The sequence below is a fragment of the Hippoglossus stenolepis genome, chromosome 12 (assembly GCF_022539355.2).
Source record: "Hippoglossus stenolepis isolate QCI-W04-F060 chromosome 12, HSTE1.2, whole genome shotgun sequence".
Lineage (NCBI taxonomy): Eukaryota > Metazoa > Chordata > Actinopteri > Pleuronectiformes > Pleuronectidae > Hippoglossus > Hippoglossus stenolepis.
This window is the reverse complement of record NC_061494.1, coordinates 11,076,361-11,101,681: the sequence shown is the minus strand read 5'-3', so window position 1 is coordinate 11,101,681 and position 25,321 is coordinate 11,076,361. Positions and strand designations below refer to the sequence as shown.

General features: G+C 43.1%; 1 protein-coding gene across 2 annotated transcripts; it reads right to left on the bottom strand.

Moving 5' to 3' along the window:
* Nucleotides 1-1,796: 1,796 nt before the first annotated feature.
* thbs2a (thrombospondin 2a) lies at nt 1,797-19,641 on the bottom strand. Of its 2 annotated transcripts, XM_035172171.2 has the most exons (23): nt 19,361-19,638; nt 18,949-19,020; nt 18,105-18,658; nt 17,649-17,733; nt 15,168-15,367; nt 13,185-13,325; nt 13,005-13,098; nt 12,443-12,613; nt 11,218-11,394; nt 10,727-10,900; nt 10,156-10,283; nt 9,892-10,044; nt 8,522-8,740; nt 8,313-8,420; nt 8,062-8,221; nt 7,870-7,988; nt 7,543-7,777; nt 5,848-6,075; nt 5,471-5,742; nt 5,287-5,384; nt 4,551-4,690; nt 3,772-3,802; nt 1,797-3,468 (listed from the first exon to the last, which is right to left on the bottom strand). In XM_035172171.2, the coding sequence occupies exons 2-23, from the start codon at nt 19,013-19,015 to the stop codon at nt 3,465-3,467; spliced, it is 3,558 nt and encodes a 1,185-aa protein (XP_035028062.1). In that variant the 5' UTR covers nt 19,016-19,020; nt 19,361-19,638; the 3' UTR covers nt 1,797-3,464. The 2 variants fall into 2 exon arrangements, with proteins under 2 accessions (XP_035028062.1, XP_035028063.1); XM_035172172.2 differs by lacking the exon at nt 3,772-3,802 and having other exon boundaries at nt 19,361-19,641.
* Between the last annotated feature and the right edge of the window lie 5,680 nt (nt 19,642-25,321).

Below are 25,321 nucleotides of genomic sequence, written 5' to 3'. Positions count from 1 at the left end.
TGACTTTTGTCTATAAGCTGTCATACTTTTGAAAAGCGGTGAAAAGCATAAAGCGTGATGGAGTTATAGCGGAGAAAGTCAGTGAGTATAAGATTGTCCATCGTTACATTATCCCAGCATTGGACAGGCTGGTATTTCACACCAGTGTGACTGAAGGGGAACACCACACACAGAGCAGTTCTCCTTTTTAGACTTGTATTTGAACAAGAGGCTTCCCTCTCTTGCCGCTGCTGTGTGGGTCTCCATGTGCTGTTAAAAATGACAACCTGGTGCCAAAGTCCACATTTGTACCTCCAGACAAAAGCACATCAACCCCAAACTATCTGATCTTTAATTCATCCGCTCACGATGAATCCAAATTGCTCATCTTCTCGGTGAAAGCAAACTTTTCTTGATGTTCTTTCACCGAGTTGCAGCCAGTTTCGTCGAGGATATCCATCCTGCTGGTTTCTGAAAACTCACCTCAGCAGAAAACGCTGCTGTACTGTTTGACACATTGACATCCTCTGGCGAAGCCGTACCAACCACCCTGGAACGTGCTCTGGGCTCAAGACCAGCCACCGGTGCCAGACCCACATAGCCGATCTTTGGTGTGTGCCACCTGGACTGTTACCAGACCCTTAACCCAAATATCTCTGCCACAGAGCTACGACAGCAACCTCTTGACTTCCCCATTTTTTCCTAATGGTGCATTTTTTTCCTGGCCTTGCCATCGTTTGCTAAAAAAACTCCTTCACTCCCTGGTTTCTGTGCTGTGAGACAGTTGGTCTGATGCGAAACCACAGTCTCTCAAAAACCATAAAATACTACAAACTCAACTACATCATCAAATTTTTACGGTAGGAACTGTGTGAGGAACTGATATGATAAGAGGTGTGAGACTGACTTTCTTTCAATTTGAAAATATGGAGGCTTTTACAGGAAATTGAGTGTTCATATCATAGAGTGTATAAAAAGAGGGACGATAGATGGCTCCCAAAAGTGAAGCTAAACTGTCTTGATTGCCACAGTATAGGTCATAAACTGTACCTCCTCCATGTTAGTAGATGGGGAATGGACTGAACAAAAAAGTCAAAGTGCACTTCCAATTAAATTTTGTCAAAGATGTTTTTTATGTCTTTTTAGTTAGTAGTTATCATGCATGTATGTTCACGTGCTCATCTTTCTGGTAAGTGGGATTTTTATTAGTTATTTGATGTTATAAAAAACATGGTGAAACGTCATGATTAACAGTTGAGACTGACTCACGATTGGTCAAGCGTCAAGGGTAACTTAGCAACCATGGCTCCATCCCCTGATCGCTACTAAGCAGACTCTGGCCCCAAATGCACACAACATACCCTTTCATATCCAGGATATTTTGGCTTCATTTCCGGATAGCAGGAGGAAGTGGAGACGCTTTGTCCATATTTATATAACAACAATTGTGCAGTTTGTTCCTTTTTGTCCTTTTTATTTCCTAGCAATGACAGCATCCAACTGTTTCTGGTAATTAACAAACCTTTAAAAAGAAAACTACATTCCCGTGGTAGGTTTTTAAATATTTACATTTTTTTGAAATCGATAAAAACAAATGTGTGAGGAAATTCAGAAAGTATGAGGAGACAGTATAATGTCTCTGGTATAATGGCTTTTGTTGACAATAACATATATAATATACTGTAAATGGACAGCAGCGAATTCCTTGAAAGTTTATTTTAACTAGTGTTTTATACTGTATAAGTAATGTTGGTTAAACTGCATTACATGGCAGTAGATGTATATAATGGGATACCACATATACATAATCAACCGAACAGTGTACAAGTGATTTATTTATGAAACAGAACAATCTTACACTAATGTTCGTAGAAAACGTAAATCGAACAACACCAGAATACAAAACAAACATTTACATTTTGTGCATTGCAAACTTTCAACAAAGAGAACAAGACTGAAGAAAATGAAACTTGTACAGACTTTTTTTTCGACAACGAGGTCGCACACAAACACGTCCTCGGTTCCACACCACACAGTCACACTTTGAGAGACCTTCATCTGGATTCCTCCTCAGACAAACACTGGAAACGTTTCACAACATCCGTGAGTGACACTTATGACTATATGAAAATAGAAGTAATAAAATGTTTTCACTGCGTTTCATCTTCATCACTCCATCACATATCGTGACTGTAACTGCAGACTCAGCTGTTGGTTTACTGGGTATGAGGCACTTAAAACTGCAATTCTGTTGAACCCATACCTTTCAAACTGAGGCTATGACCTTGATATGCTCTACTTTTTCCTTTTTGTCACTGTTTTACAGATAATACAGAATAATATTATGAAAGAAAAGGGTGCCTGCAACAGTGCCAGTAGCCCAATCCGCAGCCATTGTTAGTGTTTATAAGCTCCTATAGTACGAGACCAGAAAAATGTTCCACGTGTACCAAAGTGATGCATTACGTCAAAGACAATGAGGCCCTGTCTGCGCGGCTACAGAAATAAACACAGTGGCTGTTTTCCTTTAACATACACATCCCAGCAGAGAGAACTTTCTCTGGCGGTCACGATCACACACACAAACACACGCAGTGTTTATGAGTGTGATTATTTTGAAAAGCAGCTGATGTTTATCCTTTACGCTGCAGTTTGTCTTAAAGATTTTAAAAACTAACAAGGGAAGGAAGTGCATGACAACAGCAAAAAAAAAAGAGAGAAAAAAAAACTTGCAATACTATAATGTGTTATCTTTGATGTTTGTGATAGTCGATGTGTTGTGTCAGTGTAAACAAATAAATAATTATTTACAAGCATAAATGGAAACAAGAGAACACAACGAGCAGGGCATAAATAATTTACAAAAGGAATTATGATACAGACTTAGTATAAACATCTTTGGCACTTTCTAAAATGGCTTGTTTAGATTGTTAACTCAAGTTGTCCATTAGGAATAACCCACAGTCAGGATGAAAAACATGAAGAGAAAGAGTAATGGACAGCTAAATGATTAGGCTTTGGTTACAGTTTATGTTTGTCAGAAGCCACGAATGAGCCTCGTCAGAATGTAAACGTATGAAAGATAGAAGAAGTGGGTCGCTTACATATTGTAGAAAGAAAGAAATGGTTGGAAAGCACATACAGCATGTAAGTGGTTTTACAATTAGTCCTTTAAACATGTAGACATATGTCGGTACACTAGTTATACTAAGATATTCTGCAGAGCCTCTTTTCTTTTAAAACTTCTCCGCTCAAGTTTGTCTTTTCCAGCTTGGGAAAAAGGTTTCTAAGTCACCAGGAAAACAGAAACCGTTGCCATGGTTTCCCCTCCAGCGAATGGATCAAGGCACATGGAAATGCACGGAAAGTTTCATTTATGTCGAGATGGATTTGGCGACGGCGTGTGTCAAGTTTGCTTTGGGAGATTCTCTTCTTTTAACCTTCCTCTGTTCGTCTTTTGTTGTTTTGTTCTTGGCTTTGTTCAGTTATCTGCGAAAAGATTGAGGAGACAGCTTCTGTTAGAGCTAACATAAATAATCGTAAAAGAAAAGAGAGTTTGACGCAGTCAAAAGTGCCAGAGTGTAGCGACAACATGTGCACGGTGCGCATCAAAAAGCGGGCGGCGTTTGCAGAGACGTGGAAAGTCGTGGGAACGGCACACAAGGCCTTTCAAAATGCATCTGTGGTGTTGTGTGCGTGGGCAAGCTGACAAGCAGAAACATAGCGTGACTCTTTTTTTTTTTTTTCTTGCTTTAGCCGACACACAAAACGTAAACCTACTCTTATTATTACCTTGTGAACACTGTCGGCAACTCCGGCTTATCTGAGGTTTGGAAAAGATGTTGAACGTTTAAAGACTTGACACACATCACTCAAACATGGAGAACCCCCCCCCATCAAGTTTCTGTGCTTGCATTACATACACAAACATACAACAAACAGACACACACTTACCTTGTGATCATGTAATATAAGCCGATATTCCTACTTAGAGAGTTGAGTAATTTACGATATCTGTAGGCATATATACGTATTTGCTAGAAAAATAGCTAACCCCTGCCTCTGTGACAGAACAAATTAATCTGGCTACCCAACCCCATGAATAGCTCATAACTCAGCTTCATTCATTAACCAGTTCAATCTCTAATGAGTTGAGCCATTAGCAGCGCCCCCTCATGTACAAATGTCTAAACTACAGGGTGAATCTTTGACTGGAATTAGGTACACATATTATTTTTTTTGCATCTGACAGTCATATCAAAAGAATTCAGTGCATTTTCCTTTTTGGAAATCATTCATCTCAACTTGAAAAGCTGCAGTCAAACAAATCCAAGCTAACTACACCATTGTTTTTACACAATCTAAACATGGCGATGACTGCTATTGTCCCCTGAGGTTGTGGTAAAAAAATTGGGCCTTGACTAGATTTAGCAAGGATTCCCGTAATTCAAGTGATGAAATGGAAAATTCCTTAAATATCACACACACACACACTCACACATGTACATACAGGAGACGTCAGGAACAGTTGTGGTTATGACTTTCAAAGTGGTGGAAGTGTTTGTACTAACCTCTGCACTCATACTTGAGGTCGGAGAAGAACACCAGCTCCTGCGAGAAGACAAACAGGCCTAACCTTCCCCCGGCGAACGTCTTGTCATAAACTGGTCCTGAGTCAGCCATGATCTGTTTACCTTCGTAGACCACGACCCTGCAAAACACGGGACAAACATGGACTTATTTATGTGATGAGATCATCCATCCATCAATTATCTACAATGCTTATATCCTTTCAGGGTCACAGGGGGGGAGCTGGCATTGGGCAAGAGGCGGGGTACACCAAGGACAGGTCTCCAGGGTATTGCAGAGCCGACATATTTGTTCATACACGTCCACACCTAAGGACAATTTAAAGACCAAAATGAACCCTAATGTGCATGTGTTTCGACTGTGGGAGGAAGCCGGAGAAAACCCATGCAGACGTGTGGAGAAGACGCAAACTCCACATAGGAAGGAGGCAACTGGCCATAAGTACCTACTCCCCAACCACATATAATTATCCCCTTTACATACAGAAGTGTGTCTATGGTGATTTCTGATGTCACTGGTGACCTATTTGTGGTCCTCTGTTTCCTTCTATTCTCACTATATCACCTTTTTCAGTCTGTGTCAGACCTGCGGTAGAAACACTAGATTCTAGAGATTACAAGAATACATACTATAGCTCTTTGGTGTGCTGCATTCAAAGTCATTAAAACAGAAAAAACAACAGGTTGTCAACACATTCGGGTCAATTGAATTTCTTACCTTATAAACCCAGTCTTTGGTCTGTGGATCAGATGCCACCTGTAGGCTGTGTAATCCTTCCAGCCAATGTTTTTGGGGTCATGCCACAGAGTACGCACCTGCGTAAAATAGTTCAAACAGCGTTTAACATGAACACTGCTACAGCCTTAAAAACAGAACAAACAGCGTTTTGACTGCAGCCCACCTGTCCGGGAGTGTTGCCCGTGTGCCACAAAGCATTCCTGAGGTTTTCTCCTGTGCCAGTGCTCGAGTTGACAACTTTGAGTGAAACACCAGAGATGCCAAAGGCCTTGGAGGGCTTGTCCTCCCAGTAGGTCTGTGTGATCTGCTTCCACATGACCACGTAAAAGCGCCCACTCGACTGGTAGCCGAACACAAAGCCTGCATAGTCATCATCTCTGTCTGTGTTCACGTACATCGTTCCACTGAAGTCCACAGCGTTGAACTCATCAAAACCTGCAATGGAGTGAATTCAATATATACTGTTGGGACTCTGAATGGGGTCTCGTAGAAATAAATTAAACAATAAAAGGTTGGAGAGAAAACACATGTGCTTCTCACCTACTGCAATGCCTGGGTCAGAGTTGGCCGTCTGGACCAGCTCTTTGCCCTGGTGTCTCACCACCCAGTTGGGATCTATCTGAGTGGTTCCCTTAGGATCCAGGTGGACCATCTGGAACTTCCTGAAGTCTGTGGCAGTGATGGCATTGTTCTCTGGACACACGTCAAGAAAATCTGGGATGCTGTCGTTATCAAAGTCATCTTTGCACGCGTCCCCTCTTCCATCGCCTGCAAAATAAAACAAAAAAACAACAACATTGAATAAGTAGGTCTGACCTGATTTAAATTAGACATGCATGCATTTTTCCACAGGTTAGAAAACTTTGGATGTCAGCTAACGTGAGTGTAATAATACTCCCACAGCAGTGAGTGTCGAGGAGCTCGTCCAAGTCGATGAATGGAAAAGAAAAATAGCCATTCGTCCCAGAAAACTGGCTTTAATATCTCGGCCAAGTTTACAAAGCCAAATCAGCCATCTTTTCATGCTGTGACAACTTCCACTGATACTTGTAACAATCTGAAGCCTGAAGTCGATTAGAGCCACGCTGCAGGCCAAGAGCTCGCATTAGAGCGGACGCCAGCGGCTAATGTAGGCCACTGTGCGGAGGTAGTTCGCTTCTGTCATCATTTCTTGTTGCACGAGGGGCTACACTGATTCTAACAATCCTTAATGAGTTGTGAGGACTGTGCATTTCTACTTACAGCTGTACAAACTCCAGGCAACCCTGCTGAAATAGGACATTGTGGATTGCTCTCTAATGAAACCTAAAGGAAACAAAAACTTCACGGCATGGCGTGTGCCCTCCTAGGCCTCATCCAGAATGACTTCACACATGCCAACACAGTCGCTGACTCTTTCCGACAGCCACCACATTTCACACCTGCAGCAGTGAAGCTAACTGCTAGGTAATTGTGAACACTTATGAGGACAATGTGACAAATACTGTGACGAAGTGAGAAAGAAAAACTAGGCCTTTATACAGAGCTATGGATGATCAATTCCCAGCTACTTTCAAATTAGGACAAATTAGATTGATCTTGATATTAGATTATGGTAGTTATTTTGTCAACTGCTGTTTGCGAGGTCAAGAGTGAACTCACAGTCTTTGTTTGCATAGAACTTCTGCAAAGTTAAAAAGCCCCAAATCTGTGGTAAAGAGAGATCAACTCCGCCACAGAAAATCCAGAGTGAGCCAGCTGGCCAATCAGAACAGACTGGGCTCTATTGAAAGGGGCTCCTTAAAGAGACAACAACTAAAACCAAGTGTTTCAGACAGAGGCTGAAAAGAGGAGCTGCAGCAATGGACTGCCTGAGGAAAGTTGTGTTTTTTTTTTTGAGTGTGTAAACTTTTCCAAGTAATAAGACAAATTTAAATTGTGATCCTGAATATGAGCATAATAAGTCTCAAATCTGCTAAAGGAGCTTACGATACATTCCAAAGCTTCCAAAGCTACTGAGTAAACATTGTGGTGGAATTATTTTTGTGTCCTTACTGTTCATATTTTGACTGAAAACAGTTAAAAAAAACTCATTCATGACAAAGTATGTTATTTTTTGGTTAATCTGAAGTTAGATACCAAATGTTAACACAATTAATCTGTGCTTCCCACATAACATCAACAGCTGGATCTACACATGATTCTAAAGCACATTGCATACAACCGCTACTGCAACTTTAAATATTACATCCTCACCGTCAGAGTCCAGCTGGTCTGCGTTCGGTGTTAGTCTGCAGTTGTCCTTGTCGTCAGGGACACCGTCATTATCATCGTCATAGTCACACGCGTCTCCTTTTCCGTCTTTGTCATGGTCGGCCTGGTTGGCGTTGGCCACGTAGGGACAGTTGTCCAGGTTGTTCTGATGACCATCTTCATCGATGTCCTGGTTGTTGTCACACTGATCTCCAACCAGGTCACTGTCCACATCAGTCTGGTGGATAAACATTGATGTAAACTGTGTTAACTCAAGCCTACTGTGTCTAGTCTTAGATTGGACTTGTTGTTATATGTGTGACACAGTACCTGGTCAGGGTTGTGCAGCATTGGACAGTTGTCACACTGGTCACCAACTCCATCCATGTCAGTGTCCTTCTGCTCAACGTTGTACACATAGGGGCAGTTGTCGTTCTCATTCAGAATTTCTGGAAAAAAGGCAGTACGTTAGATGATATTCACAAGAATTTATATAAAAGTAGTTTTTACTATCTATTTTACCATCTCCATCAATGTCCACTGCACAGGCATCCCCTTCTCCATTGTGGTCTGTGTCTATTTGAGCAGGGTTGTGTTCATAGGGACAGTTGTCGCATCGGTCACCAACTTCATCCTTGTCAAAGTCAAACTGGCGAGGATTGAAAAGCAGGGCGCAGTTGTCCTGTGGGGGAAAGCACTAACTAGTTAGGAAATTCTTTGATTAAAGGAAATCTGAACATTGAATAGAAAATATGTCCAAATGATTCTTGTACCCTCTCATCAAGTATTCCATCGTTGTCATCATCCTTGTCACAAGCATCTCCTTGACCATCTTTGTCAAAGTCTTCTTGTCCGGAGTTGGGAAGGCTGGGGCAGTTGTCCTGAAACAGAAACGTTAAATTCAGAAGTTTTCAGATACAATTGTTTCGACTGAGTACAGGCTGGGCTACATCAAATAAGATGATCGATATCAATGAAATACCTTCTTGCAGTGATAAGTGGCGTTGGCCCCACACACAAGGTTCTGATTGGGCCAGCCGTCCAAATCCGAGTCTTCCCCACAAATGAAGCCATCTCCAGCGTAACCGGTCCGACATTCACACTTGTACATGGGGTCGTTGAAGTGGCTGATGTAGATGCACTCGGCAAATCTGTGACAGTTGTGGGTCTTTTCCTTGCACGGGTTCTCTGGCTCACACACCTAAAGGAAACAAAGGGCAGGTGGAACTGAATAATAGCAGTTCAAGGGCACTGAATGCGAATTACATGAAAACGAAATTAAGATTGTCCTCTGTGACATAGTAGAATTAGAAAAAACGTCTTTTTCGAAGGCAACTCCAAACTGAGGGCTTCTCCAAAATGAAGTACAGGATTAAGGGAGCGATTTCGTCCAAAGCCAAACTGTGTAGCACGTCTGGGCACTGCTGATTTGACGAAATCCCACATACATCCCACTACGCCCTGTACTGCAGCACAAGGTATTCACAGCTGCCACTCATTACCAGAGGATGAAGAGTAACTCCAGTTTGGATGCCACTCCATGAGCTCATGGAGCAGCAAGTGACAGCAGGACCAGACCTTTGATCAAAACTGTGAAGCGGAGCCCCTTAATGCCAGCGATGAGACAATTCCCCTTCTCCTTAAATCAATTAGAGGGATCAGGGAGACAGGTCAGAGACATGGAGCTGCTGAAGCCGAAGAGTTTCAGACTTCTCCATCAGAGACGTTATGCAAGTGGCGTTCAGGGTGGCACAGCTGCTTTGTCAGGACTGTGAGGATTTAATGATCACATGGGAGAAAATTAGTGTGTTTGACTTTGGTAATGTGATATATACCACATGTCATATCACTTGCATTATGGATCAAATTTAGGGCAGGAGTGGAAATTGGAAATATGAAGTAGTATCTAGAATAAAAGCACAGATCTTTTTAACATTTATACCAAAAAAAACTGCATAAAGAGCTGTTTAATCCATCTCTGATCGTACAATGAGAGTGCCAGAGATGTACAACAGGTGTTTGTTGTTAGTAGGTTGCCCAATTCTCCTTCGGCTTGCCAACCCTGGGTCCCATTAATATACGGCCAGGGCCTCTCCTCCGGCACTGTGCAAACGCTCACTGCAAGAATGAGGCTTATAAATCACCAGAGATGCTGCCTCCATCATTCATAAATTCGGATCTGACACAGAAAAATCCACACAACTGCTTTTGAAAATCTGCCTGGAGCTAAAGGTCAACATCATCTTCTTCACCTTTACAGCGTTCGGTTCTCGCTTGTTCAAACGCTATGTTCCGTGTTTGAATGGCGTCCAATCATTAATTCGACACAGACTAAGAGTAGCTTCAACTCACCTGTTTGTTCTTGTTGGCAGACTCCACACCCATACCGAAGGGCTGGTTGCCCTTGTATCGCTTTGGACAGGGAAGGCAGTGGAAACCCGGGTCGGTGTTGATGCAGCGGCGCGATCCGCTCACCTTGAAGCAAACATCGGGCACCATGTCACACTGGAGGAGGGAAAGAAGAACATCAGTACAACGCAAAAACAAATAATTACATGGAGGAACTCTTGGAACACCGGTCTGGTTCATGCACGAAGGAACAATAGGAACTTTTACCTCGTTAATGTCTTCACAGTGGGTGCCATTTCCACGCAAACCAACAGGGCACGGGCCACAATCCCAGGATCCATCTGGAGAGCTGTTGCAGTCCACTCCCCCAAAGCATGGGTTAGACAGACAGCCGTCTGCAAGAGATTTAGAAGACGAGTATGGATACAAGCAAGGGACAAAGATTTAAACATCGCTGGACTAATCTGTTGTGTGTCTCTAAATGATTCAACTTCAACTTATGATGGTTATTATCTAGGCTAGGGTTTGTAAGCCTGGAAAAACAGGAGGAGGATAAAATATGCGACCAATACATCCGACTCCTCCCATTGGCGGTCTTGTCAAAGCTATGCAGTACACATGAACGTGCGCTGCTTTACAACTGCTTGAAACCGACTTTTCCTAATTCGCTCGCTAACTTCTAACGCTCATCTCTGCTTTAGTGGTGTGGGGCTGCGAAGGCCACAGACACCGGCCTTATTTCTTTTTTAATTTATTGATGGCTATCAGGATGGGATAAGGATTTCAACTAAAGATGTACTGTGAAGTGACTGTGTAAAATAAAGTGACTGGTGCTCACCAATAGGACATTCTCTTTTGATACAGCTGTCACTGTCGTCCGCCTCCCCGATACACGTCTTGCCACCGTACTGAGGCTGAGGGCTGTTGCACTCACGTGTCCGACTTCTGACCCCACCTCCACATGTTGCTGAGCAGGTTGCCCATGGAGACCAAGGACCCCAACCACCGTCCACTAAAAAGATACAGAGGCAGAGGCACAGAAGTCGATGTCATTGCACAGATATTTCCACAGTTTTTTTTCAACATTCAAGGTCCACAATCTGAAAAGCAGCCACAGTCAGAAGCCTGGAACTTGATAGTAGAAGAGAAAACATACTGAGCTGATTTGGGTCAACATTTCCTGAAAGACAGACAGGAGGCCAAAACACATGGGGAGTGTTGCCTCAAGGGAGCCATGAGGCATGAGGAAATCTGGTTATTCGACATGGACGCTAGCTGCTGTAATGGAGACGCTGCTGTCGGGTGTCCCCCACGAGGTGAATTACTCACGGGGACATGGCTCGGTGGTGCAGCGCTGAGTCTCACGTCCATTTCCTTCGCAGTCTTTGCCCCCCAGCTGCGGCACGGGTGCGTTGCAGTGTCGTATCCTGGTGATCTGTCCCTCTCCGCAGGTCACCGAGCAGGACGACCATGGCGACCACAAACTCCACCCTCCGTCCTGGCGAACTGGTTCACCAAACAAATCAGGCAGGGAGCATCAAAACACATGTCGACTATTATCGAGACTTTCATTCAGTCAAATAGTTGCAGGCATTTATAATTTACAAAAGTCCCAAAAGAAAAAAAGGACCGCCACGTTTTCTACAAGTAAACATGATGTGATGTTGGTGATGATGGCTCAGTTTCAAAGATGTTCTAAGATGCCGGTGCCAGTATTTATGTCATTGTGGGTAATCGATCCTCCAGTGGTTAAAATGATTCAGTCACTCACACACATGCAGTGAAATGTTAGCTGCAAGCAATAACACACACTAACCCCACTGTTCCCCAAACACAGCTCATCCGTTTGGGCATCCAGCACAGATCCAGAGAAGTCTCCTCCTCATATAATGATCAAATTTATTGCTCTTTTATATTTTTCTATGGCAGGCAGGGGTGAGTCATTGCACTGTGAAAAACCCTCACAGCCTTTTTTGGAATTAACTTTAAGTGGGCACACCCTGCTCTTGGATTCAGCCTCACTCAGAAGGATGCATTTTCAATGGAGGCCCATTGGAAGTCGTTTAACTGTCTTAAACATAACCCATTGATTACCTCCTCCCAGGAGCTCAGGATTTGTCGGTGTAGTTAGTTAGCAGGATTGCACAAAACATACTGGATGGGTTACCACGAAACTTGGCTGGAAAGATGTGTCAGGGACAAACCCATTAAACTGTGTCGACGTGAATCAGGAGGCGGATTCAGGATTTTGTTTTTGCTTTCTTTAACATTGAGAGAATGGAAGTTTTGTAAGATTTCCGTTGATTTATCAGAGAATAATTCATGGAACTTGATGGAAAAACAAAAATCGGTCATGTTTGCGGAACTGATATTTATGAGTGTGTGCAATTAGTTGCAGATCCAAATGAAAATCCAGACCTCTTGAATTCCAATGTGGTGTCATAAGGGGACTGTTGGTTCTTGGCGGAGGTAGACACGCCACTAAGTGCCATTTCAGTTAGTGTCAGCTATTTAGATAGAAAAAGAAGGAATACTGTTTCAAATGTATCCTCACCACGGCTGTCGCATCTGCTCAGGCTGCACTTGCGGGTCTGGATGGAAGGTCCAGTGCAGGGGTTGCTGGTTGCATCACATGACCGACCCCTCTGCTGAGTTCCTGTCCCGCAGGTGACCGTGCACTCGGTCCACTCTGACCAGGGGGACCATCCATCGTCACTGTATTTAGCTAAAAGAAGTTAAAGCACAGAGACGATATTTTATTGCTTTATTGCACAAGAAAGACAAAATAAACTGAATTATAAAAGAGGTACTGGAAAAAACTGCATTGGTTGTAATCTTTATGTCGGTCTGTTTATCACATGACCTCATCTGAAAAACCCACAGTAGCAGCTGTGTGTGTCTTATACTGCGACTAATAAATACTTGGTTCACTCACAAAGAAAAAAACCGGGCAGCTGCAATTCAGCAGTATTAAAATTTACTGTGTGTGGAATATTATTTTTACGACACATTTCTCTGTTAATTTAAACTAGCATGCATACATAAAAATGCATGTATGGTTATAATTGTGTTTATATGCTGGGTGGATTGACTCATAAGACGGTCCAGCTACTTACGCAGACACACGGGGCAGCACTCGCCGTCGATAAACGAGGGGCTGGCACAGGCCACTGGGGGGCAGGTAATTTGGTGACACACGATCTTGGACTCCTGCCATCAGTAAATATAAGAGATATATCAGCGTCACTGCGTATCCACCGTGAATCTGCACATATTTCCTCCTAACTTGGCACTACCTGGCAAGTACATTTGGTGCAGCTGTCCACAACCCAATCTTCTTTATCGTCAAACAGGCGGCCATCCTGCCAGCACATGTTTTTCTCTTTAGGGTTCTTAATCCTCCCAAGGGCCTCCTTCATGAGTGTGTTCTCCTCTGTCTGAGCACACAACAAAAGAAAGAGGGATTTGCAGTTGGACGGGAGATCAGTCGGAGGTGATTAGGACACACTTGTGCTGCAGGTACATGGCATTCAGCTGCAGCTTGTGAGGGTTCACACCTGCTGACAAGATGATTCCTTTAGGAGATCACGTGTGGGGTTATTTTCCACCAGGTGGAAAGAGGAAAAGTTCATCCTGCTCCAGTACAAGTGGAGTTGCTCACTTAAATAAAACATCACATTGCATCTAAACACAATCACCTTCATACATATCATAAGAATTGAGGGCCAAATGTAAAATCCTGTCTCCCTTACAATGAATCATTCCTACCAACATATGTCCCTCTCCAGTTCAGTGATGTCTCATGAGGAAAGAAAGCTTTCCAATAGAAATGCAAAGGGTCATTTTATGGCACAAAGGAATCGTATATGTCTTTGTGAAAGCAAAAAAATTAAGAGGATAGCGATTTTGTTTTCTCTGGTAGTTATTGGAAAGAACAGTGTAGATTGAGTTTGACAGGCACTAGCACAGGGAGGGCGATAAAGGGCGATAAAGAGACTGACATGGCTGGTAAAAAGTTTAGATTTTTTCTTTTTCCAGGTCCACTGGTCCAGCAACACTGGGATTTGTCCCAGTAGTCTCAATTGGCCGGTCAGACTGTGGAAAGAGCCCCAGCACATGAGATGTTTCTAAACTGAAATTCAGCTGGTATTATTTCTACCAGATCAGTAAACACAACCTGCCTCTTATAAATACAACTGGGTGTTGCCTTCAGCATCACAGTGAAAACAGGATGATAGTGGTTGACATGTTGTGATCCAGTCTTTGAGACCTCATATGTATTTCCACTTGTAGACACTGGGGGTGGGATTGAAAAATTGTCTGTTTACACTTTAAACACCCACGCCAAAAAGCTATTCCACTGTAAAAATGAGAAGAATTGTAAAATCTTGCTTTTAAAATGTGGTGCTCAACTCTTTTCTCAAGCTTTTTTTTTATGGTTTTAGGAAAATACCCCACTGAGATGTTAGTTCTGAAAACTATAACCTCCAACCCAATTGGAGACCAAGAGATTTCTGGCTGGACTCCTGAACACTTGGGAACTCTCAGGAGATAAACTACTGCCAAAGGTTTGTGTGTGTGTGTGTGTGTGTGTGTGTGTGTGTGTGTGTGTGTGTGTGTGTGTGTGTGTGTGTGTGTGTGTGTGTGTGCGCGCGTCTTCCTCGTGGAAAAGGGAGGCAGCAGTGTGCAGCACCAGAATTTAAGACACCACTCGGTCTGGAAGAGCCTCAGGGACCCTTCTCATCCCAGCCGTTTTTTTTCCCCCCAAGGTTCATGCCCAGACGCTCTTATTGCTGGGAGGCTCCCAGAGGAAACACATGGGCTGTTTAAACACAACCAGACATTAGACTGGACCCTATCGCTGCCAGGGGAACACTTCCTATATCCACATGTAACATGTCATAAAATCTGTCTGACTCACGCTGCCACAGATAGTAGGAGTCAGCCGGGTTCAGCCATCACAGGCGACTCTATAAACAGTACTGCGGCTACTTAATGTTTGCTTTCAAATGGACCTAGTAACCTAATTCAATCCTCTTACCTCCTGGCCACCACACCGAGGAATGTATATTTTATTTTCCTAAAATGTCAATTTTCTCTAAAAAGATAATTTTCCTTCCTTCACACAAAGACAGATTGTAGTGATTTCACATTCGCCACAAACTGGTGTGTGAAGTGTGATGGAACAGGCGGTAGCTTGTCTAAAACAATTACAAGTCAGGGTTGTGTTGATTTAAACTGTGTTAGGGGTTAACACATTTGTCATGTCCACTACTTACCACTTTCTGCAGGCCATCAATAAGGTTACTGACGACAACACGGAGGCCTTTGAGCTCCTGGAACATGGTGCTAAGTTCCTCGCAAGAGCGTTCGCACATATCCGCGCCCATCTCATCCGTCTTCTGACCTATTATGTTTGTTGTGATGGAAGGGCTCACATCCACAATTTCTGCGCTCTCGCTCACAATGTTAGCGTCATCTGGCAAGGAGGGGAACAAGAGATCAGGGTGAATGAGCAAGCAAACAAATGAATGTACAACAGAGACCAGTGATGGAAAACACGTTTGAAAGATGCGATGAGCGAAACTCAAGGACTCTGACGAGGGAACAAATCAATTTCCTGTTTTGCTGTATTGGGCCGAAAGATCACAACAATGTTGTGATTACGGTGTTTATTGTCTTCCCCACAAACAGATGTTCAGTCAGCAGCGTTTGAGTTGAAGAAAAGAAGAAGTATTTGTTTGAAAAGATGACAGTAAATCTCCGGAACAGATGACTGTCGACTGTGGGAGGGGATGGCACCGCAGAGCTCGAGAGGCCGAAATCTGGGTGTTCCTCGTGTGATGAGAAAACCACCCTGCTGTCATAAATCTCCATGAACTTTCAGATAAGTGGACACTTCCAATATGAACTTAACAGACTGGAGTGGCCCCACAGATGGATTTACAAGGAGCCTGTGAAGCTAATGGTGCAGGCCCTACGGCTGATCATTAGCGCAGGCACCTGTGATGCTCTCGTCGAAAGGTCAACACCAGAGTGTATGAAAATACCACGAAGCAGAGAGAAAGAATGTCTTGTCCTTAAGTGCATAATGTGTAAGGAAATGCAATCGTCCAACTGCAGGTTTGTTTGAGGGCGTAATGAGGCTAAATGCCGAGTCTTCTTTGCACGATTCTGAGCAGGAAGTTCAGCCCAGAGTCGTTTTTGAACTTTGCACGACTCAGACAGGCAGGAACACAAATCACAGAGTGGGACAGGCCATCTATGGTGCACTGGAGTTTGCATTAAACCACATGAAACCACGAGCATCTATTCTTTACATTCCCTCAGCTTACCCCCTAAAATTATCCTCCCAGATGATCTGCGTGGATGTGTGCTACTGAGAACAAACACATCAAAGCTCCATGGTATGTCTGTCATTCGGCCAAGTCACAGAGCATATCTGCGTCTGGATCTTGTGTAAATCAGTGAGGATTAATTGCAGCGCGGAGGGCTCTAAATCAAGAAGTCACCCAAACTGCCCGATGACGTCCCGCTGCAGCCACTGCTGTGTTTTCTTTCCCTTTCAGTCTGCTGGAGTCATTCAGATCTCAGGGGGGCTTCATGCTGTGTGCGTGTGCGAACGCGTGCTAGCTCGTCTGTGAAAGCATTCAGACATTCTTCTCTCCCTGATAGACACTCTCTATTTCTAACAGATAGAGGAAAGGATTCTTTTTTTTTTTTTAAAGGAGCAAAAAGATTAGTTTAACGCTGCTCATTAATGTCCAACATGACAGTTTTTTTTTTTTACTGTGGGACATGTGGGTTTATGAGTGATTTTGGCATTAAAACTGCTCCCAGTGCAGAACGTTGACTGGTACCAGGCGGCGTGCTGAAAACGTCCATGTCGTGCTGACATTGGTTAAAACAAAAAACACTCAGTCAGCTGGAATTCAACACTGCTTGTGGCAACGGAGAGAGGCAACAACCCACAAACTGCATATGGACTTGCTTTGTCACAGCAAAACCAATATACCGTTTCCAGATCTGGTGACTCTTGAGACAGTGCAGATACATATTTACCTAGTTAGCTTTGTTTTCAATATTTTTTTAGTTGCACCCGCTCTTCGCGTGAGCTCCCCTGAGGCTCACGAGATACCATTCCTCACGAGAGCAAAGACTTCGCTGAGAAGAGCAATCCAATCACTGGATGACTTCACTGTGTGTGTGTGTGTGTGTGTGTGTGTGTGTGTGTGTGTGCAGCTGGAAGTGGAAGCTCCCTGCTCTGCAGCACAGCACTCACTTTCTCTTTTCTATTTTCTTTCCCAGGGTATTATCCTGATTCCACTGCCAAAGGAAATAAATGTAAGCATCTGTATCTCCTTTTGTTCACCACGCACACCACTCGACCTCAAGCCACTGCATCGACACGGCTGTTTCCGTAAATATGAAGTAATGGTGGGAGATCTTTTCCACGTATTAAATCCTCGAGCTTTTTGACCCACATTCACACAAAAGGGAAGTCGGCTAAAGAGCGCTAAACTGTTTGGTCTGGAAAGTTGCTGCGGTTGATACTTTACAAAGAGCAGATACAGATGCCGTGCCTCGGAGCATCGCATGTGAGCGAGTTTCCCAATCACATCTGCAAAGTATCGGGCTAGAAACACTTTTCAAATGTAATTATATTGACTCATCGCGAGGATTATGGACATACCAAAAATAAAAGAACAAAACAATGGCTCCCACTGAGCTGACGGAGGATTAAAGATAGAAACTCTCACCTTGCTTAGTGGCTTCGCAGTCTCTGGTCAGGAGGACGTCTTCCACTGGGGTGTCAAAGATGAAACGCACGTTCTGCAGGAGGCCCTGTTTGGGAAGAAAAGAGGTGTCTCGGTCACTGCAGTTACAGTTTATATACAATGTTTCCATATACAGTTACATTCACACTCGTGTTTGCACACAAAGGGCCAATTAAGAGTCTAAATTTGGAAGCTTTGCCACAGAAAGACCAGGGAAACACTGAGCCACACTTTGAAGAGGGGAGTCCATTCCTTCTACTGGAAACTGTTTCCTTTCAGATCAGCCTCTATTATGAGGTTAGAGGAGATCACAGTTTTGTTCTTCTGAGAGGTCAGAAAATATTGCAGGGCCAGTTCACAAATAAACTGACCCAGAGACTCTCCTGTATCCTAGGAAATCTTTGTCAAGACCCCAAAGTGCCACAGTTCTGGCCTTACCCTGAAGTGGTTCTCTCGGATGGATCCCTTCGCAACATACATGCGGCTTCCCTCAGGCCGCAGGTGCTCGTAGAACGGCTCATCCAGGATGAAGCTGTCTATCAGGCTGCAGCCCACATACAGGTTGGCGTTTTCCCCGTGAACGTGAAGCGTGATATTCTTCCACTGCGAGTCCGACAGGTCCACGTCCTCGAACGATACCACATTCTGCGAGCCGTCCACCCAGTACACCAGGTCCAGAGTGTTGGCCCGTCCGTTGGACACGACCTCGAACTGGCGCCGGCCATCAGGGCCCTCCAGAGCCATCAGGGTGCCCCTCGAGGCACGGTCCTGGCGTATGCTGGCCACGAACACAAAGCCCTCGTTGTTTTGGATCTGTTGTAGTATTTGTTTTAATATGGGGGGGCTCACTGGGGGGATGTGGTCGAAGCGGATGAAGCGGTAGGCAGGGATGTCTGAGTTTTGGCCACGGAACTGTTTGGCCCCCAGAGTTTTGCGAGAGATCTGGCTAATTTCAAACAGGTCGAAGGATGTCTCGTCCTCCTGCTCACCATCTATAAAGTAAATGAGAGGAAATGCGAATGGGCATTTATTTTAGAGGTTCAAAACTAATTCACAAACCCTTTAACCCTATTTTAAGACAAAGAAACAATGGCCAACAGATGGAAACATGTTTAGTTATCAGTTTCATCTTGAAATGGAGGATTGCACCTAAAGTAAGGAAGACTTAGCATTGAGTTACTCTCATTAATAAACATAATCAATAACCATTAATAATAGTATGACAACTGGTTATTAATATGCATTGCAGCTGATTTGCACATTTTACAAGATTCCCACTTACCTTCAGGCAGTGCATGGAGGAAGTTAATTGATAAGAGCAGCAAGAAGAGACTTCTCCTGAGTATCATGTTTCCTTTAAAGCAGATGAAAAAGAGAAGAAACGTTTTTTATGGAGGTGAAAATCACTCTTCTTCTTCATCTTTTTTCTACATCCAGGGTCCTTTTCAAATGTTGCGTCGCAGTGGAACAACGAGACTGGATGATATAATATAATAGAAAGACAACAATCTGCTAAAAAAAACAAACACCACATAGCCTACAGTGTGTTTTGTATACTGACTGCTAAGGAATAAAAGCATTTTTTTTACACTTAACGTTAACTCAGCCTGGTTCCATACCACAGCTTGACCATTTCTCCACATAGAAAGAGTGCAACTATAAATAGGCTGCTGCGCCTCGTCCTCGGAACTTACCTGACGAAAAGAGATTTGTTTAAGCAGTCAGATATCCGACTATATCTTTTTTTCGTTTTTAAGATCAAGTTCAGGTCTGCGGTGACCTGAGCCGATGATCGAATGGATGAAAAGTGGTGTCTCCCTCAGAAAAACCTCGTGCGTAAAACGCGTAAAGTCCACTTTGGTTCACTACATCCACAGTCTGCAGGACTCCAGGCGCAACAGTGGCTGAGGCACGCGCCTCCCTCCCCTTATATAGAGGCTCGCGGAGAGCCTGTCAATCAAACGTCTCTTTCTGGAGGTAAGAACAGTTCGTGATCGCTCGTTAAAAGGGACAGATTACATAATTATCTTCCGATGGCGCAATGCTCTGATCCGTGCCTGCACTGGTGGAGGGGGGGGGGGCGCGACCCCTCCTCCTCTCCTGTCTGTCTGTGACCGTGATGCCCACCGTCCCCTCCCTGTCGGACCCTCCGCCCCCCCCATCTGTGTCTGGAGCTGATTCACTTTCACTAGGTGGGGGGAGGTGGTGGTTGGGCTGAGAGCTTTTCACTGGATGGAGGAAGTTAATGCTGATGAATCAACCAAAAATGAAGTTAAATAGCTGCAGCAGCAGTGACTGCTCTTCATATCTGCATTGTTTACATTCAAGGACAGCAGCATTATAATTACTACTGAGAAATGTGTGGTTTACTCCCTTTTAAAAACAAGATAAGACTTTACAGGCATAAAGCAGAGATGCAGAATATGACAGTATTTTGACTGAAACAAAGTTGTAACTAAAAACTATTAGTAACCGAGGATCCCAGTTCTGTCTGCAGTGTGTGACAAAGAAAGAACATGAAAATGACCTCCAGTACAATAGACACTTTGGATGCTTCCACTCTGCTGGCAGGCAGTGTCCTGCATCTGGAGATTGTCAGGTGTCTGCCAAGGCTTCTTTAACTGCAGTGTCAGGGAAAGAGAAGCTGATACACCGTCTTATTACCGGAGCCCTGTAGAGGGATCCCAGGGCTGGATGTGGGTAGGCCTCTGTGTACCAATAGGAACACGTCTCAGGGATGGTTTGCGTCAATTGGAAATGTGCATTCCATTTAGAGGAATAAAAGGGGGGGGGGCGGACAGTTTCCAACCAAATGGGGCGATTTCCTTTCAACAACACGGACTTACTAACCTGACAGAAATTAGAAACAGTAGTGGACGGTTAGTCAGACACACAACAATATAACGATGCTCGCTGACGATAAAAGCTTTCCAGGGACCGTCACATTAAAACTGGCAGGGATGGAAAAAGTTGAAATAGTCCACAGACTTGCTCTCATTAAATGTGGTAATGCAACTGTCAGCGGTAATTTCTCAAGATGAGTTTTAATACATCTGAATCTGTTTCTTGTAAATCATTAATCACCCGAGGTATAAAGAACTGTTGAAGCTGAATCCGAAGGTCATCTGTATAGTTTTATATATATCATATATATCAAATATATATACATCATTATATATATATATATATATATATGACTATTTAATACAATTATCATCATTAAGAATGCATATACCGTCACCAAGGTGCCTCTTTTCTCCAATCTGCATTGACCCACTTTAACCCATTCATAACATTTACCCTTATACATGATGAACAATAATACTGAGTACTGAGGCTTGGCCAGAGGAATTGAAAATATTTAGCTATTGGAGAGCAAGTAGAGGCTGTGGAAGTGAAAGTGTGATGTATTTTTAAAAGTCAACAAATCCATGTCAGACATGCAGTCAAGAATGCAGTGCTCCAATATAATGCAACAAAAAAAAGAAGAAGAGACAATTTGCCCAGTTCAGGTTTCCGTCATTTTGAAGATACTGCTGGAAACTTTCTGGGTCATTCGGAACCGCACCACGTTGGAATGCTTACCGAGAACACAGCAACAAGAGTTCCACAGAAGACTGTTAATGCTACAAACAGCAGCAACGTGGAGGAGCCGTGATGGATGTCAGTTAGGTTGATAAACAGTTGGAGTTTCCAGCTCTATTTTCCAAGCTGTGACTTCACCATGGAGGCTTATGTGTTTTTTTGTTTTTTTTACAAAAGAAAAAAAAGGGTTCAGTGTGACTCAGGAGCACGATCCAAAAAGGAAACCTGGCACAAGAGATGTTTAAAGTACCGAGGGCTGGAGAGAGTGACAAATGTAACATGCAAATCTCACAGCCTCTCGTTAGGGGAACGGTGGAAATGCAGATTTTTAAGTAAAAAAATTGTCTTTTTCAGTTAGTATTGATTTGAAAAAGCCCATTTAAGTTGATCAGGCCAAAAGCTGAGTAATTCAAATGGAACAAATCTGGCTCGAATGGCTGGCATTGTAAAGTATAATTGCACAATTTCCCAAATGGAATGACGCCTCTGTTTGCATGACAGCTGCACTAAAATGTACAGAATGTGCTCAAACATCTGCAGGCGATGCTCGTCCTCTTTTACTTACCTCGCCACGTACTACAGTCGTTACTGATCTGACTTTGAATCCTTGCTGCTCAAAATCGAACCTTCCTCCCACTATCCAGAAATGAATGGAATGGGGCCGATACAGACACTCAGCCAATCGCGGGTCAGTCTCAGCTGTCGAATATATTGTTACATCTCATTTTCATTGCATCAAATAACTTATTAAAACCCAACTTACCGGAAAATGATCACTTGAACATCCACCAGTGAATGACAGGAACCATCTTTCTTTATTTTGAAACTTTATTTTACATGTATTTTTAGTTTGGTCCCATGTCCCAGCCCCAACATGTAAGCAGTGGGGTTTATGACCTATACTGCAACCAGCCACCAGGGGGAGATTGAGACACTTTGGCTTCACTTTTGGGAGCTGTCATGTTTTGTCCATCTTCATACACATAGTCTATGGGCTGTCCCCACTTAGGAGGTGGAACTCTGACATTGTCACTACCCTCCACATTGTTATTGATTCTTTAAAAATTGTTTCAGTATTCTGCGTGTGCAATAACTTTCAAAATCAAATTTAGTTTATATCGTATAGTTTATATCATTTATATCGTAGCCTGTGTTTGAATTTTGTGTACATGGGTGATGCTAGCATACATTATTCTTGTGCTTCAATTAAATCCAATTTTATCTAAAAGAAGCATCACATTGGCTCAGTCATCATTGTCACTGTTGATTAAACGCTTCTTCTACTATAACCTCCTCCTTACACGCTTTTTTTGTGTTTTAATCAAGATTTAAGTTCATGTCTGTTTATAATAAACATGTAACAGCTGATCATTTACTACTGAATCTAACTGTAAATCAAACGTGCTACTAACATGACCTGGTTAAAAATAGTTTTAGGCTTTAAGCTATTTTAACGGCCACAGTATTGGGATTGACAGGGTCGGCCGGCCCACCACTTTGGTACAGAGGGAAATATCTCACTTTTTGTGTAGCGGGTTGACAATTGTGGTCTTAAACAACTCAACAATCACTGAATGATAGTATTTCACGAAAAGCACGGCTGTGCCTCAGGATAACCACAGAGCTGCTAGCATGGCTGAAGTGAATTGTTCAGTTTGGCCTTAGAAAAAAAAAAGATTTCTTCAAGTTCTCGCAGTCAAAATATTCGACTGTTTTTATCAGCAAACGCAGATCAGTCCCGTTTCATCCCAACAGACTTCATTTGGGTTTGTTCTTCCCACCATGCTTTTCCACTTGACCCGATGACAGAGATCTGTGTTTCTATCTGATGTATGGATTTGTGCAGAAACTGTTTTTTAACAAGCAAAATAAAAAAAATCTGTGTTTGGACCCACTTTACATTTCATAACAAAAGAACCAAACGTGTGTTTTCACTGGCTCATCTGATTTCATTTCCATAAACTTCAGTCTCAAGTTCTGGCATGAGGCATAAAACGCTACGATAATAATTCATATCCCTCCACTTCCCCAATCACCAGAATGTCCGGATCTTTACCAGCACATACAAAGCACTTCCTCTCCCTCTGAGATGGATTGTTACAGGTTGTAATTTACTACAAACATCTGAGCCACTCAGCAGGCCTCCTCTTTATTTTTTTTCACCGAACAGAGCTCCACGAATTGTTCGCATACGTTTTGTGAGGCAATTGAGAAGTCAACAGGGGAGCAAGAAAACTGTGGAAAACATTCAAGCTGATCCGCACACACCATAAATCATTAAAACGCAGCACAGCGGGGCTTCCAGTGTGACTTTCCCTTTTTTGAAAGAAAGTCTGACATAACGATCCCGTCCAACGTTCGTCCCATACGCTTTCTGCAAGCTGGGACTCGTATCACGAGACCCTCAAGGATTATCTTGAGATCTAGCACTGGAATCAGCAAAGTCTGCATTCTTTATACGTCGTAAATATTATGAGATGATACACGTTGTCTAGTATGTAGCAATTAGGAAGAATAACTTGCAAAAAAAGAGAGTATTCTTTCTCCTGGATACCACATGTCTTTGCCTTTGAAGCATCTAATTCTACTTTTCATATAAAAATGGCTCACATATCTTGGCTTCCACCAGGCATTGCAGCGAAATGAGATAACCAATGTTTGACTTGGTCTCCTCTCGGAGGTTTACATGTAGCCTATGTGAGTGGGATTTGTTGATACGTGATTTATAAATTAAACAGATTATTAGTATCCGGGGTTATTGCAGTGCAGGGGCAACATTTTCGATTTTACTTTCATAAAAAGAGTTCTATCAGATGATACGGCTCAAAGCGCGGGCCTGCCAACTCTTTGTTAGTGATTAGCCAATATTCTTAGAGGAGGGATGAATCTTGTTTACTTCCTTTGTTGCCTGCAGGACTGTTGGAGGATGGCAGGCTGTGAGAACACTATTAATTACGTCCCGGTTGCTCATGTTGAGCGGGGGTCAAACGCTGCTCGTCAAAGTGATGTAATCGCTCCTCGGTCGATTCAGTAAGTTGAGATTTATTGCCAGATGCTCATTTGATCTGCTGGATTTGAAGACAAAGCAAAATGTCCCCAAATAGCAGCGCTGAAATACAAACAAGGAACTTCGAATACACGTGACAAACTGTATCCAATCAAAGAAAGAAGCGATGATAGTAGTTTTCCTTAATTTACTTTGACTCTTACTTACCTACATTTATGTCAACGGGTGGGGAAATCACACCAGAACAATTTCCCCTGCTCACAATGGCATTTTAATTTTTTTTCTGAGATGCAATCATTCGGTAATGAGTTCCAGATTCCCATTTTCCTCCGTGCGCGGACGGGATGAGTAGCGTTATGGCACCGAAGTCAGATAAATTATGCACATTTATTAGAGCTTAAGAAATGGGAGAATTCTGGCCTTGTTTGACAACGTGTGCTCATATGACCAAGAGATCTACAGGGAACAGCAACACTGGACCTAGACAATGATTGATGTCTATGGACAGTGAAGGCAAGCAATATGAACACGGTTGTGTAAGAAGGAGAAGAAAGTGAGAGTGGGATTTCTTCAGTGTAGCAGAGAGAAGAGGAGGAGGAGGAGGAGGAGGAGGAGGAGGAGGAGCTCTGGCCTTGGGTCCCTGGGCACAGAAGGTGCTGCAGCATTGCCGAAGCTCTACATACTTCACAAAGTCAGCTTGCAATGTTGTGGCTCTGTTGTGAGATGAACTGCACAAGTTTATGTTCAAGGTCACAATTATGTTTAAGGGTAACACCCATTACAAAACTCCATTGTCAGATCCTGTCTCAAAACCCATCTTTTTAAACGGGGCCATATTCACTTTGATTGTTTTCCATTTGGCCAACATTTTTATTCACTGTTCATTTTATTGGTCTTTTTGGTACATAGTTTTTTTTAACTGTTTTTTATCTCTGCCTTGTAAGGTGACCTTGAGTTCTGTGAAAAAACAAAAATATATATAAATAATGTATTATAATTATTATTATTATTAAAGTTCCCTGCAAGGCACTTTCCTATATTTAAGTGCACACTTTCCATAAGA